Raw genomic sequence first — 16358 nt, forward strand, 5'->3', positions numbered from 1 at the left:
ATTGCCTCCAAACCCTTCTATGGGATTTCTCAGGAAGGGAAATAACCAGTAATAGGTTAGATGTAGATTTATATCCTTTTAAAAAGCCTCATGAGCAGCTAAGTGAAACAGCATAAAGGAAGAATTGTGACTGCTTTCTGTTTTGTACACCTGGCTACACTCAAAGTGTTTTTAAGCTGTTAAAAGAAAGATCAAATGAAAGCCTTTCTGGAGCTCTTTGTAGTCCCATGACATCAGCTGCTTTCAGTCTGCCTTTTTTTGAGTTAAATTAACTTTCGGAGATTTTATAATTGCATATATTCTTCTTTTTGCCTTGTTCTCCTTATTCCACTTGATATATATATTTTCCTCTATTCTTTTGACTTTTTCCATATTCATTGTTTTTTATATTAGGTTCATAATCTATTGTAGTTACATACCACTGGTTTAGCCATTCCCCAGTTGTAAGTTATTTAGTATCCCTTTTTTTTTTAGAGGTTATTACAGATAAAGCTATTGCAAATACTCTGTAACAGATAGGTCTTTTCCTGTTATTTTTATCTTCTCTGGGGAGGTATAAACCTAATAGTAGGATTGCTGGGAGCAAACAGCTTTTTAAAAAACTTGCATAATTCCAAATTATTGTCCAAAATGATTACACAAGTTTATAGAAAATACATACACATATTTTTCTGTATACCTGGCATCTCTGAACTTCTCTATTTTATCAGCTGTGCTAATTTGATATATTTTGGGCAATCTGTTGGTTGTTTTAATTTGCATTTTTCTAGTTTTTGGTGGTTTTTGAGCCCTTTTACAGATAACCGTTGATAGTTGATGTTTCTTTTGAGAGCTGTTTATTCATATTCTTTGAGCACTGTATCTTGGTGACTAGTTTTTAATTTTTGATATTTGTTATCAATTTCCTCTAGATTTTGGAAATCAGACTTTGGTTATGAGAACTGTGTTGTGAAAAAATGTATTTCTTATTTCAAGAAAGCAACTTATGTGAGAAATTCCCTAAGCTTTAAAGTTTAAATCTTTAGCACTATAAAACTGAAAATCAGGAGAGAATCAGGGCAGGACATTGAGGTGGAAAAGGAAAGGAATCTTTGGAGAATTCCAAGAAGAAGGTGTAGGGGTTGGGAGAATGCAAATATTACACTTTGAAAAAAAAAAGGGAGAAACCATAATGACCAATTCAAACTTTGGACAAATAGTGATTAACTTATGCCCTTGAAGGATAAAAAAAGAAGTCCTGCATTCTGTGTGCCAGGAAGCCACAATATAATGAGTCCCAATTTATTATTTTTTTGAGAGTTCATGATGCTTCAGGCTTAACTTTAACCATTTTCACCTCTGTGCCTTTGTTCTTTTTCTTATCTATGCCCATTTTCTGATTGTAAAGCACTGTGATCTGATTTAAGGTGAAAACAATCCTAAAGCCTTTTTTTCTCTTGGCAGTCAAGGGTTTTCTTTTTTCTTTTTGCCAGGTTGAAAGTGTTGAAGAGGAAGTGAAGGAGGAAGAAGTGCCTAAAGCAGAGGAAGATGCAAAGAAGAAGCGCTTGGAGAAAAAGCGGAAATTGAAAGAAATGTTTGATAATGAATATGATGAAGGAGAAAACACATATTTTGATGATCTTAAAGGTGAAATGCACAAACAAGCTCAGGTAATCTTAAGTCTGAAATAGTATGTGACCCTGAACAAGTCATTTAACCCTGTTTTCCTCATCTATAAGATGAAGATAGTAACATTATCTATCTCCCAGGGTTGTTGTAAAGATTAGATGAGGTAGTATTTGTAAAAGCACTTGGCACAGTGCCTAGTACATAATAAGCACTAAATAAATGCTAGCTATTGTTAATTATTAGTCAACCTAGAACAGTGTTGGCAAAGTATTAGCACACATGCCCAGCCAGCACTTGGGAAGCTGCTCTGTTCCCCCCTTCTCAGTGCCTAAGGACATTTTTTGCATGCTCTACCCTTCTGTCCAGCTGACCAAAGCAAGCATTTCCTCCCTCACTCTCTTGAAATTCAGGGGGCTCATAGACAGCTTGAATTTGCCCTTAGGCACTCAAACTGGGGGAAAATTTTTACCAAAGCTTACCTAGACTAAAAAACACCCATAAGTAATTGGGAGCAGGCATGATACAACTCTGCCTTTAGTGCCTTTAGTTCATTGTGTGTGACAAATCCCTGGTTCTCTCTGGAATTGAGTTCCTTCATCTGTAACAGGGTTGGTCTCTAATGAATTGGTTGATCTCTAAGCACTCATCCAGGTCTGACTTTTAAGTGATAGCACAAGCTTCAGAGAGGAAGGAACAGAAATGGAAGAGGTAGAATGTGGGATGCCTCAGAGACTGAAATATGCAAGTTCTGTGGGAGGGGCTGTCAGGGAGAAAGAGAAGTGTCTGCCTGGAGAGTCAGGCACAGGGACTAAAGCAGATGGCAATAAGTTGGAATGTTGTTAAACAAACAACACAGCTCAAGGCAAGGTCTGTTAGAAACATCTGGGGCATGAAGGGGGCTAAGGCATGCCATGCCATCGAGAAGCATTGTAAACTTTGGGGCAGGGAGTGAATCTAAAATTTAGGTATGAATATTGTTCAATTCACCAGATCACTTAAACATTTATTGAGTATCTTGTCTAGAATCTTGTGCTTAGTACTGGGGGGAAATGCACATTAGATCAAGTTAGTCATTCAGCAAGCATTTATCAATTGCCTGGTTTATGTGGCAGCCCTTATGCTAGGGGCCATAAATAAAAATAAAAATAATTAAGTAATCCCTACTCTCTGAATTTGCATAAGTTGTCTTGTTCTCATGGAAGAGAAGTAGGGTAAGCTAGCTTCCTTTGATAGCCTACATCTCAGGAACCCCTGTATCATTTTGTCTTGTCCCATGCATGAGAAGATTGTCAGGTTAAGTAAGTGTAGAGTCAGGACGAAGCTTATTCTATTTTCTCCTTCCTTCCTTCCTTCCTTCCTTCCTTCCTTCCTTCCTTCCTTCCTTCCTTCCTTCCTTCCTTCCTTCCTTCCTTCCTTCCTTCCTTCCTTCCTTCCTTCCTTCCTTCCTTCCTTCCTTCCTTCCTTCCTTCCTTCCTTCCTTCCTTCCTTCCTTCCTTCCTTCCTTCCTTCCTTCCTTCCTTCCTTCCTTCCTTCCTTCCTTCCTTCCTTCCTTCCTCCCTCCCTCCCTCCCTCCCTCCCTCCCTCCCTCCCTCCCTCCCTCCCTCCCTCCCTCCCTCCCTCCCTCCCTTCCTCCCTTCCTTCCCTCCCTCCCCACCCTTCTGTCTTGCAGTCAATACTGTGTATTGGCTCCAAGGCAGAAGGGTGATAAGGGCTAGGCAATGGGGGCTAAGTGACTTGTCGAGGATCTCACAGCTGGGAAGTGTCCAATGTCGTATTTGAACCCAGGACCTCTCATCTCTGGGCCTGGCTCTCAATCCACTGAGCTACCCAGATGCCTCCAGGAAGAAGCTTATTCTCACCACAACCTTTAATCCAACCTCACAGAACTCTTGTTTGAGTCATTAATATGGTGGTGACCAGTGTAAGGATGATATCAGAAAATAATATTAGTTTAGGGATAAGAAGTAGAGTGGCTGCTTGAGAAAAGAACTGGAGTTTGAAGTAGAGATGAGAGAATGTGTTAATTTCAACTGCTGACAGTTTTAACCATTTTTCTATGTCAATTACTCTCTGGCAGTTGGCAGAGACTCTCTTTCAGCACTGGAGGAGGGAATATCTTTGCCTCTCTCTCTGTCTGAGGGAAAGACCTGAAGGAGCTCAGTGTTTTCCTTTCCCAACTTGGGAAACACTAGTGAATATCTATTGTGGTTTTTATCTGAGGAGACCAAAGAAAAACCTGGTCTTTGGTATGGACTCGAGTCTATTAAGACTCCAGCTAGCCTTTGCTATTTTATAATTTGAAGGCGAAGTTAAGATTTATAAGGATAATAGCGGTAGTTCTTATTTAGATAGTATACATTTGGGTTAGTTAGGTCAGGGAGGATTAGTGTAGCCTGTGAAACACAGGAGAAACAGTTCCTTGCAGAACCTGGGAGTTTATTTGGATGGATTTAGAATCCCTTAGAATTAGAAATCCCTTAACCTTATATATTTCAATAAATATTTTGTGTTTATAATAAAGTCTCTTTAGCGTCATTGTGCCTAGCCCTGAAGAGAAGTTCACATTTGAGCTTCACTTCATCACTGAGGATACTTTTGATTACCTCTATCAAAAGTATCTGAAGTTTGAACCTAATTGGCGAATTAAACAGTTTTGAAAAGTTTTGACCTTATATTTTGAACAGTTTTTCCATCTAAGTATTTTATTTTATGTACCTCATCATTATTTTATTTTTACATCAGGCTGCATCATTTAGCTACTGGCATCAGTGACAAGTGCCACAAAATCCTGGGTTAAAAGGGGACATTTACATAGCATAAATAACATCTTTCCATTAAATAGCAAACAAGCGAGTAAACAAGGAAAACAAAACAGATGATAACAATTTAAATCAAAACCATTTATTAAAGCCGCCTCTGTACAATGCATGAAAAGACAAACACAAAATGGAAAAAAGCCTTAGAGTACTCAAATACTGGGAATACACTATGTCCACAGAAACATCAGTAAGAAAAGCTGGACTAAGATACAGGAGCAAGCTTCATCAAGGGGTGGATAGGGTGGGTGCTATGAAGCCAGATTCCAGTAGCTTCAGGAGAGAGTGAGAGGTTCAGGACCGAGAGTTATTTCAAGGAATTTGGCAGTCACAGGGAGGAGACACACAGCCTGGTAGTTTAGGGCTTGGTAGTCTCAGAGGAAGGTTTTTAAATATAGGGTTGACTTGAGCATGGAGATGGAGACATTGAAAGTAGGAGAGGGTGTGGTTGATGGGGACCAAAGCAACCTCGAAATGGGAAAAAGGAGGGGACTCAGTATGCCTACGTAGGGGTTAGTGTCTGTGAGAGACCCGGAGTAAAGGAAAAAGAGGCTAAGATAATGTAGTGGGCAACAAGGCACAGAATGGAGGGGAAGAGCCTGGCTTTGATTTCCTCAATAAAGTGGGGGAATCATTCTTGCCTAGAAGAAGGGGGCAGAATAGGAGGGAGAGAAGAGAAGTTTGGAAGAACTGTTGAGCATATTAGAGAATCAGGGAAACAAAGGGATTGCTGTACATCCAGGGAGGACCCAGCTCATTGTGCAGAGAATTACCTGAGCATGTCTGTTCTCTGAGAATATAACATGGGTTGGCAGCCATGAGATCCCAGAAGAGCCACTGCAGGGAAAGAAGGTCCTTCAGAAACAGGGCTTTGGGGTTAAAAAAACAGACTTGAAGGACTTTGTTACAGTTTTAGTCTTAAAAGTGAGAAGAAATTTAGGTGGGACCTTTTTGGGAACATGTTAGCTATTCCTGGGCACATATATCTGTAGGAGAATACAGTTCTTGCCCTTAGGGATACCACTTGAAGAACTGTCTATGGTTCTTGGATTTCAAAATTGCTAATATCTTTCATGTTGCCTTCATATTTTAATAAAAATTAATAGCATTGTGATTTCTGTCTTATCTGTAGCTTAATCGAGCAGAATTTGAGGATCAAGATGACGAGGCCAGAGTTCAGTATGAGGGCTTCCGACCTGGGATGTATGTCCGGATTGAGATAGAGAATGTCCCCTGCGAGTTTGTGCTTAACTTTGACCCCCACTACCCAATTATTCTTGGTGGCTTGGGCAACAGTGAAGGAAATGTTGGTTATGTACAGGTAGGCATTCTCAGTTCTGTTCTTTGTCATTTAAGGCTGCTTGTAGTATGACTCCAACCTGCAATTTTCCCCTTATTTCACATTAGGCCCTTTCATATTCTAGCTGCATTAGACTTTAGTCTTATCTTGTTATCTCTGTGTGTGGATCATCTCTAATACTTAGAACCTACTCCTTCCTCAGTTTCATTCATCAAAATCTCTTCTTTCATATCCCTATTCAGATTCTGCCACCTCTTCCAAGAAACCTCCTCTGATTATCCCAGCTGAAAGTAATCTTACCTTCTGTAAATGCTCTTTTAAAAAAAAATCCTTTATTCTCAAAATTCTATTCAGTAATTTATTTTTTACAAACTTTATATCTTTCCCTCCTATTGCCTTCCCCATCCCCATTTGAACAATTAAAGAAAATGAAAACAAAACCCTCAAAACAAACATTTAACAGTCCAGCAAAACAAATTTCTCACATTTACCATGTCTAGAAATACATGTGTTATTCTGGATTTTAATTCCTAACACCTTTGGCCAGAGGTGAGTGTTGTCATTCATCTCCTTGTGATTTGTGATTGTATTAATAAAATCTAAAGCCTTGAAAATCGTTCTCTCTGGAATTTTGTCATTGTGTACATTGTTCTCTGAGTTCTGCTCCATTTACTCGGCCTCAGATCAGAGAAGTATTCTTAGTTTCCTCTGAAACTGTTGATTTAGTCATTTCTTATGGCACAATAATCTAGGACATTCATATGTTACAATTGTGTCATTTATTTCCCAGTAGGTGAGCACCCCTTTACTCCTTATAAGAAAAGCTGTTATATAAATATGCTTGTGTATATATGAGACTTTTTCCTCTTTCTTTGATCTCTCTGGATATGGGCCTAATGGTGGTATAGACGAGTCCGAATGTATGCATAGCTTGCAACTTGTTGGTCATAGTTCCAAATTGCTTTCCAGAGTAGTGACTGGATAAATTCATGGCTCTTCCCAACAGTGCCCTACTGTGCCTGTTTTGTCCTTTTTTGTTATATTTGCCAATATTGTGGGTATGCAGTGGAGCCTTAGAGTTACTTTAACCTGTATTTCTCAAATTATTAGTTATTTGAAGCATTTTCTCATGTGGTTATTGCTGTCTTAGGTTTTTTACTTTGATTACTCACTCTTCACATGCATTGACAATTTATCTTTGAAGGAATGGCCTCTCCTATCCTATCACTTGTACCTTATCTATTTAATATCGGTTTTAATTCCCTTTCACAGATTAGAATCTTCTCTAGGGCAGAGGCTGTTATTTTTTTATCTTTGAATTCTTGATTTCAGGTGCAGCGCTTTGGACATAGTTGGTATATCTTAAAGTAAAATGAAATTGATTGCTGCTTTTCTATACTGAAATTTAGATCTAAGTGGACTTTTAATTCTAATAATCCCAGCGAATGTTATTTTTTTTCCTTAATTTAGATGCGTCTGAAGAAGCATCGTTGGTATAAGAAAATTCTTAAGTCTCGGGATCCTTTAATTTTCTCTCTTGGATGGAGGAGGTTTCAGACTATCCCATTATATCACATTGAAGACCATAATGGGCGACAAAGGCTTCTTAAATACACCCCACAGCATATGCATTGTGGAGCAACCTTTTGGGGTAAAATAGAGTGATTAATCCCACTAGTTAAAATTTTGGGGCATTAATGTTAATTTTTCTTCCCTTTCTATAATTTCATGACATGCAACTCTTTGTAAGTCATCCTGATTTAAGATTTTATAGCATGTGGTATTTTAGATTGAAAGGAAGGTAATTTGAAGAACCCTTGTTGAGATCTTAGCTGGATGATTTTACTCTCTGAGAGTATGGAAGTACTGCTTTCCCTAAGAGCGTGTCTTGCCTGCCAAGTCCTTAGAGGGATGATAAGTGATGAGCTGGTTATTGGGGACCTTAGCTGGATCTCTTGTCTGCTAAGGCATCAGGAAATAATTCCTGAAGTCCTCTCAGTATCTTCACTCTTCCCTTTTTGGCTCATAGTATTTCTTTGTTTCATTTACTTATAGGTCCCATCACTCCACAGGGAACTGGGTTTTTGGCGATTCAGTCTGTCAGTGGCACAATGGTAAACTCAAATGTTGGACTAGTCTTATTTGGGTTTGGGAGCAGCTTGAATGCGTGGGGATAATTATGGATTTGGAAAAAGCTGTGAGATGTTAGCAGATGGGATTTGCCATACTCTTTTATTTCCCCCTTTTTTGAGAGGAATGTATAAAATGACAATTCTCTAAAAAATAAAGTTTATTTTTCATCGGAACTTCTTTTTATCTCTTTTGAATAGCTCCTTACTGGCTTTCTCTGGGGCGGAGCTTCTTTCTTAACCATTTTTGTGCCCCCCTTTGGCAGTCTGATGAAGCTTATGAACCCTTCTCAGAATAATGTTTTTAAATGCATAAAACAAAAGTGATAGCATTACAAAGATTATGTTAAAACATATTTATCAAAATATTTTTATTTATTTAAAAAAGTTTTTTAAATGTTTTTTAAAAATGCATGACCCCCTGAAATCTGCCCACAAATGGCCAATGATGAACCTTAGTTTAAAGACCTTGGGTCTAGAGGGAGTATTGAGCTTCTTTATTGGCTTGGTTTGAATTCACTAAAGCCTGAGCACTTATTGAAATCATTAGGATAATCTTTTCTAGTGATGGTAAATGAAATACAGTTCTATAAAATGTCAGACCACAAAGCCTCATTTTTGTTGTCTTTTTTAGACTGATTTTCGGATAGCTGCCACAGGAGTTGTCCTTGACTTGGATAAATCTATAACCATTGTGAAGAAGTTAAAACTAACAGGTTTCCCCTTTAAAATCTTCAAGAACACTTCATTTATTAAGGTGTGTATTTATAAGCCACAGCAAAAATGAAAAAGAAAATGCTAAACACTTCAATACCTAATGTGAACTGGAAGAATGATCCTATTTATTTTATTTTTAAGAACCCTTCCCTTCCATCTTAGAATCAGTACTATGTATTGGTTCTAATGCAGAAAAGCAGTGAGGGCTAGGCAGTGGGGCTTAAGCGACTTGCTCAGGGTCACACGGCTAGGAAATGTCTGAGGCCAGATTTGAACTCGGGATTTCCCATCCAAGCCTGGCTCTCAATTCTCTATGATACTTAGCTGCTCCTGTCAGTGATGAAATTGAGACCCAAAGAGATTGTGTTTTACCTAAGATTATATATGTAGGAAGTGTAAAATTTGATATTTAAATCCAGGGCCTCTGATTCAGAATCCAAGACTCTCCTTCCTCTACCACATTGCTTGTAGCTACATAGCCTACTTGAACTATGTTTATTTTTATCTGTTAAGCAGATAGTTTTCCTCTCCAGAGTTGTCATTTTATAGGACTTGTAAGTCTTGGATAAGGATGTCTCTCCTTCAGAGGTCTGTGCTGTAATGAAGCACAACAGAGCCCTTAGCACATGCTGGACTGGTCACCCACCATTTACCCTGCATATTTCTTTTATCCTGTCAGTTTTGTGTTGACTGGATTTTGGTTATTTGCATTTTACTCATTGAAAAGAAACAACAACCTTTCTCAGTCATTGAGATAACAGTCTTTGCTAAGGAATGAGACCATGATTAGTTTTTTTATATCTATGTGATATTAGGGAATGTTCAACTCTGCCCTGGAAGTGGCCAAGTTTGAAGGTGCTGCAATCCGGACTGTCAGTGGAATAAGGGGGCAGATTAAGAAGGCCCTTCGAGCCCCCGAAGGTGCCTTCCGAGCTACTTTTGAGGACAAGTTGTTGATGAGTGGTAAGTAATCCTCAGCTCTGAGCTGAACTTATTTTTTACTTGTATTTGCTATTCATGATAGCTGAGGTCATTATAAGAAACTCAGAAAGGTTTTTTAGGGGGTCATTGCACTTTGGATATCATGTTTTGGCTACTGATAGTTGCAAACTTTTAGATTCTCTTTGGTTTGAATTAGGTAGCAACTTTAAAAAAATTTAATTAAGGTTTAATGAATAGGAATGTTTGATTTATTTTAGTGGCTCCTCCTGTCTTCTAACAAATTATTAATTAAAATGAGAGATTTATGATGTGAAGTATTCGTGCCTTTGCTTCTAGAACATACACATTAATTATTAGATGGTAATGGAAAGAGGCTGTGTTTCACCTTTGTATTCCCTAAACTATGCCTTGTACCCAGTGAACTCTGAATAAGTATTTTTTGAGAGAATGAATAAACTTGAGTTTTTTCATGGATTTAAATAATAATTTTTCTCTTCTAGATATTGTCTTCATGCGAACCTGGTATCCTGTCTCCATCCCAACCTTCTATAATCCAGTAACATCTTTGCTGAAACCAGTGGGTGAAAAAGATAGTTGGACAGGAATGAGGACCACAGGCCAGCTTCGACTGGCACATGGCATCCGCCTGAAGCAGAGCAAGGATTCTCTGTATAAGGTAACTCATTGCACTCAGAGAATGAGGGCACCAAGTTCATATTAACTATTCAGCAGGTGATTACTTTCACTCAAGTTTTTCAAAACCTTTACATGCCAATATGGTGTAAATATTCCTATGAACTCTTGCCCAAGGACCCTGAAAATGTTTACTTTGGTTAATAGCTAATAATAATAGCCAGCAAATAATCTCAGACATATCTAGTTGAGAAGATTACACATCTTTCTACCCTTCTTTGCCACCTAGCAAAGAGTGTACACATAATAGATAATAAATATATGAGATATATATGTTTTTACAAAATATACATATATTATTTATCTGATGATAAAATTTAATGTTTGTTTTTTTTTTTGTGATAATGGAAATCTTTCTTTTGAGGAGATTAAGGGCCAAAATTTGAAAAAATACATATTAAGCATAATTTGAAAATGTTGTATTGTGTGCCTTTATTTTTTGCAGCCAGTAGTCAGGCAAAAGAAGCATTTTAATACACTCCACATCCCCAAAGCTCTGCAGAAGGCCCTGCCTTTTAAGAGTAAGCCTAAGAACCAGGAAAAGGCTGCCAAGATACCAAGGGATCGGGTGAGAGCAGCTGTGATCAGAGAGCCTCATGAAAAAAAGGTAAGATGGTGTGATGGCTTACCATGCATCATATTCATATGTAATTTCATTATGCATTACTTAGGTTTCCAGTGCATCCCCATTTTGTGTCTGGGAAAAATCTAGCTTTCTCAGAGTTGGATAAGGAAGATCATGTGTTGTCTCAGAGCAGAGACAGTTTCCCTGATCTCTCTCAGTCATGTCTCTTATTTATGATTCATCAAGGAAAAGAAAGGAGTTCCCCAAATTAAAACAGACCTCATCCCGTTTAGGGGTAAAAAGGCAAAAGTGTTTTTGTATTTGTAACATTCACACAAACACATGGTATTTGTAACATTCATAAATGTGAGCAGACTGGACAGTTTGATTGTTGATATTGCTATTAGGTGATTAAGGCTTTAGATAGAAATCATTTTTGTTTTTTATCCCTACTTCTATGACTTGGGGAAAAACAAACTTTCACTTTAAAACATAATAAACTCTCCTTAAGGGCAGAGGTTTTGTCTCTTGCTTTAGTTAGGTCTGATGATCTTAATTCATAATAGCCCAAATATTCAAAAGTATTTAGAGATGCACAGGAAAGTAAATACTCTTCGTCTGTGATTCTTGTCAGAAGGATTGACAGAATGCAAAGAATATATAGTGGATTCTGTTTTACCATCACTTTCTTACCTAGTAAAGATCAGCAATTTAGTGAACTCCAGATTTGATACCCTCAGTTTTGAATTTTAGGTTTTTTGGAAACTAAAGATTAAAAAATGTTATTTTTCTAAAACACTGTGTTCTGATGCCATGGATTTCTCTCCAAATCAGATCTTCTCCCTGCTCACTGCTCTGGGCACAGTACACAGTTACAAGATGAAAAAGGCCAAGGACAAGCATCGCCAGCAGCATAAAGAACACCTCAAAATCAAGCAGAAGGAGGAGGAGGACAAATTCAAGCGGCTAAAGGAGGCCAGGAAAAAAGTCTTCCGAATTAGGGGCCAGAAAGAACAAAAGAATCTGAGGTCAAGCCTGAAGGGGGCTGGAGCTTCGGGGCAGGCAGCCTTCTGAAGGCTGTGAGCAGAGCTGTTGCTGTTGCTGCTGCTCCTGCATCTGCATCTTTGAGGACCAGTGTTCAGATATTGGCAGGGCTAGAAGATAGCGATCCAAAGAGGGGACTGACTGGGTGCAAAGCCAGACTTCTTGCTTGAACTGCCCACATATCCCGCCTTGGAGAAGAGAGACCTGAAGGAAATGCTGATGACATGATAAAGTGCAGTTGGAGCATTTGGAATGTGTACAGAGAGAATAATTTATGCTTTTGTGGATTGTTTCCTACAACACTTGAGGTATCGCAGTGTAGTTGGGCTCACAGGGCCCACTACTAAAAACATTAAAGTATTTTCTTGTGAATTGTGGAGTGGTAGTTTTCATTGTGACTGGTGTTGACCTTATTTTCACAGTATGTCTTCTAGAGGGAGAAAATCAGCTGATTTTTTTTTTCCTTCCAAATTCTTATATTCTATAAGCCCGTTGGATTGTCTCATTTTGTTCTGCCACTTGGCATTCTTTTCAGGATGATGTTAATGAGGCTTTAACTTGAACATTTTTAGTACTGGTGGTATCCTAGGCAGTATCTGCTAGTATTCTCTAATAGTCTTAGTTGTTCAGCGGGTTTGTGTCCCACTGGGGAGGCTTGTCTTTCAGAACCAAGGAGCTGAGGGATATCTTAGTTGAAGTTACTCCAAGTGAAATGCTTTCATTTTAGTAGTTTTCTTTTGAAACGATTAGTGGCAGCTTATTATTGAATTCATAAAATGCCCTGAGGAAAAAACTTGAAAGCATGTCCTGAGAGGAGGGAAAAGATTTTGTCTTCTAAGCTTACCCCCAAAACGGTGATGGGGGCAGCTAGGTGGCACAATAGATAGAGCTCCAGGCCTGGAGTTGGGAGGACCCTGGGCAGGTCACTTAACCCCATTTGCCTAGCCCTTGCCTTTCTGTCTTAGAGCTGTTACTAAGACAGAAAATAAGGGTTTAAAAAAAACCCAAACAAACAGGATAATGTTGAAACTTGGTAGAAAGAAGTTGGGGAGCCAGCAGTAGATTTGATTTCTTGCTCTCATCTGCTGAATTTGCTCGGATGGGGCTGTGTATATCCCCTTCCATTTGGTTTCCTGTTGCTTCGTTTATGTGGATATCTTCATTTTACAGGAAATGAGGAGGAGACTGTACTGGTATACTTTTGTAACAGTTAAATTAGTATCTCTACTAAAAATATTATTTTTTAAAGGTTTATTAAAGATTATTAGAAATCAAAGATACAAATCAATAAGCCATGTTTCTAGGGCTGATAAGTCCATTCAATTTCACTTACTACATCCTGAGAGATGTGTGTGCTTAGAAGCAGAAGCAGAGAGAGACCAGTCAGTTTAAATACCCATTTTGTTCTTGACACAGGTGGGTATCTCAGGTGAGATTATAGGGCATTCTGGGAAGTGCCAAGGACTTCTGGGGATTGAAGTCTGGGGTTCAAATCTCCATTTTTACACATTGTGGTGCTTCCCACATAGTAAATATTCTGTACAAATGAATACTTTGCTGACAAACTACATCGATATGCTTTGGAGAATCTAAATTACATAACATTGATGTTGGCTGCAAAATATAATGCCTTTCTAATCAATTTGATGTTTACTTTTAAATAAGTTCTTAGCGTTAATGGTCAGACTCTGATTTTCTGATACCACATTTAAACTAAAGTTGGGGGGGGGGGTCTTAGGTAGTCTGCATTGGAACAATTATCATCCAACTTTCCACATTCTGGATGAAATTGAAAGGTGTAATGAGCATCCACAATAAATATTGAGGGTGACAGATCCCCTTCTCTTAAAAGAAAGAATGGACACCCAAAGGTAGAAACCGCAACTGCATCTATAGGAATGACTCCTGAGCCCCAAAGGAATACTTACCAGTCTGTGATGTCCATCTTTAGCTACCTTCAACTGATATATTCAGAGATATCTGGGGATTGCATATCCTAGATGAATGATCCAGTTCCCTTTGTTTCCCCACTGAATATATTCTTACAAACTCTTACCTACTATCTTAGAATCAAAACTATTGGTTTTGAGGCAGAGGAGCAATAAGGGTTAGCCAATGAATGGGGGTTAAGTGACTTGCGTAGGATCACAGCTAAGAAGTATCTGAGACCTGATTTGAAGCTAGAACCTCTGATCTCCAGACCTGGCTCTATACACCAAACCACCCAGTTCCCCCATTTCCCACTGAATGTTAAACAGTGTACTATTCTGAGAGAACTTAAGAGATGGTGTGGCATATCTCAGGTTGGGAAAACGACAATCTGGGTATATACCATAGATAGGCAGATCCCCATGTTGTAGTTTTATGCACCCCCTTGGCAGTCTGTGTAACCTCCAAAGAAAAATATTTTAAAATGCATAATGTAAAAAGTATATAGGATTATAAAAAACAAATCAATTATTTTGAAAGATCATTATCAAACTATTTCTATAAAGCTAAGTGCACAGATCTCATCTTAAGAACTGTTAGTAATGATTGAGGTCATCTTCATTAAGATCCAAGTGAATTTCAAAAGTTAATGAATAAAAGGAACTAGGGTTTCAGTTACTTAAAAATAATTTGAAAAGCAGGCAGCCCTTTGTAAGTGGAAATAAAGAGAAACATCTCACTAAAGGCTGATTTTTCTTTCCAAACCAACATATAGTACCTGGAAAAGAAGCTGCTCATATTCATTCAACATTCAGTAAATATTTATTGAGTACCTGTTCTATTCAAGGCACTGGCTAAGTGCTTAGAGGGTGTGCAAAGAGGTTATTGGTAAATCTATTTCTCTTAAAAGGCATCAGTGTCAGATTGGATGCTAAAATGGAAATTTCTCTAGAACAGTTTGGGGTGGGAGGTGGAGGAAGATGTAATTTGGAAAATAAAAGAACAGACTAAGAACATGGTGTCTGAGAATATGGTTTGGATTTCTGGGTCCAATCCTTAGAATCAGAGAATGAAAAACCCTTGGCTGGCTTATAAAATGTTTCTTAACTGTTCTTTTGCAAAATCTAATAAAAGGGGTGTGGGAAGGAGAAAAGTGCTCCTGTATAATCTAACAATGATATAGGAAAAACTATACCTGAAACACCCAGAAATTCATGACTGGTGAAACTGGTAGCAAAACCCACAACCACAAAGTATAAGCAACAAGCAAGACCCTAATGATGGCAACTAGACCTGAGCAAAGTAACAAATAAGGGAATAGGAAAAAGTGAAGAGAGAAGGGGAGGGAATAATTACCTGGGAAGCTGGAGGGGAGGGGAGGGGGCCACCCCCTTTCCCAGAGATTGGAGCAAAGGAGGAGATGATGGAAAGGATATAGTGGGGGGTTAGGTGTAATAGAGGGCATAATGAGCTTCTGATGAATGTCCTCACTGGTTTGAGGAGGTAGAGTGGGAGGAATGACAGTTCATAATGAAACACTTAAAAAAATTGAGTAGGAGCTAAAGTCTGCTAAATAAATAGTGAACATCTACCATGTGCCAAGCACTGATAAGCCCCAGGGATGCAAAGGAAGGCAAAAACCAGTTCCTGATCTCAAGGAGCACATAATCTAAGGGGAGAGACAACATGACATCTGTGCACAAATAAGGTATGTAGAGGACAAATGGGAGAAAATAAGGAGGAAGGCATTAGAATTAGGGGGATTGGGAAAAGAAACTGTAGAAGGAGGGATTTGAGCTGAGGCTTGAAAGAAGTGAGATGAGAGAATATTATAGGTGTGAGGGACAGCCAGTGAAAATGCTTGGTTTTGGAAGAGAAACAGCAAGTAGGTTAGTGTCAAGTCACTATCAGAGAGTTCATAGCAGGGAATACAATAAAAGAAAACTGAATAGAATGAAATAGAGATATGTTTAAAGTAAATTTATTTTTATATACATTTATAATTTGCTCTTCTTACTACTTCCCAATTCCATAACAAAAAATGAAAAAATATAATAGGCATTTTATTATTTTTATGTATATTATTTATATTTTATTAATTCCTATATTAATATATTATTATGTAATATATAAAATTATATATTAATTTATACATTATGTATATTATAAACAGGCATAATCCAATAAAAACATTCCCACATTCACTGTACCTAACATATATGTGTATACACACACACACATACACATCTCAGTAAATGAAAAGCATATTTCATCTCCAGCCTTCTAGACTCAGCTTATTGCATTGACCAGAGTTCTGAATTTACAAAGTCTTCCCTTTTTTAAGCCTTTTTTAAAAAAAAACGTTATTGCTGTTGTATAAATTGTGCTAGTTCTGCTCACTTCCCCCTGCATCAGTTCAGAGGGGTCTTTCTAGTCTTCCAGAACTATATATCTTTTGTTATTTCACAATAATATTCCATAGCATCCATATACTGCAATTTGTTTATATTTGCCAATAGGGAATTCCCTTAGTATCCATTTTTCTACTGCAGTACAATTTTCTACTTATCATAGCTGCTTTGTATAGATACACACACACACATCTATATCCTTTT

General features: G+C 38.1%; 1 protein-coding gene across 3 annotated transcripts in view; it reads left to right on the forward strand.

The window, feature by feature from the left end:
• BMS1 (BMS1 ribosome biogenesis factor) overlaps positions 1–12186 on the forward strand; it is a 46016-nt gene extending 33830 nt beyond the window's left edge. For all 3 annotated transcript variants that reach the window (XM_007478481.3, XM_007478482.3, XM_056799933.1), the window contains exons 15-23: positions 1473–1649; positions 5557–5745; positions 7195–7375; positions 7780–7838; positions 8488–8610; positions 9386–9533; positions 10013–10188; positions 10651–10812; positions 11605–12186. In XM_007478481.3, coding sequence (XP_007478543.1) covers positions 1473–1649; positions 5557–5745; positions 7195–7375; positions 7780–7838; positions 8488–8610; positions 9386–9533; positions 10013–10188; positions 10651–10812; positions 11605–11844 — 1455 coding nt within the window. In that variant the 3' untranslated portion in view covers positions 11845–12186. The remainder of the gene's footprint in view (positions 1–1472; positions 1650–5556; positions 5746–7194; positions 7376–7779; positions 7839–8487; positions 8611–9385; positions 9534–10012; positions 10189–10650; positions 10813–11604) is intronic.
• Positions 12187–16358: the final 4172 nt, after the last annotated feature.

The sequence above is a fragment of the Monodelphis domestica genome, chromosome 1, assembly GCF_027887165.1.
Source record: "Monodelphis domestica isolate mMonDom1 chromosome 1, mMonDom1.pri, whole genome shotgun sequence".
NCBI lineage: Eukaryota > Metazoa > Chordata > Mammalia > Didelphimorphia > Didelphidae > Monodelphis > Monodelphis domestica.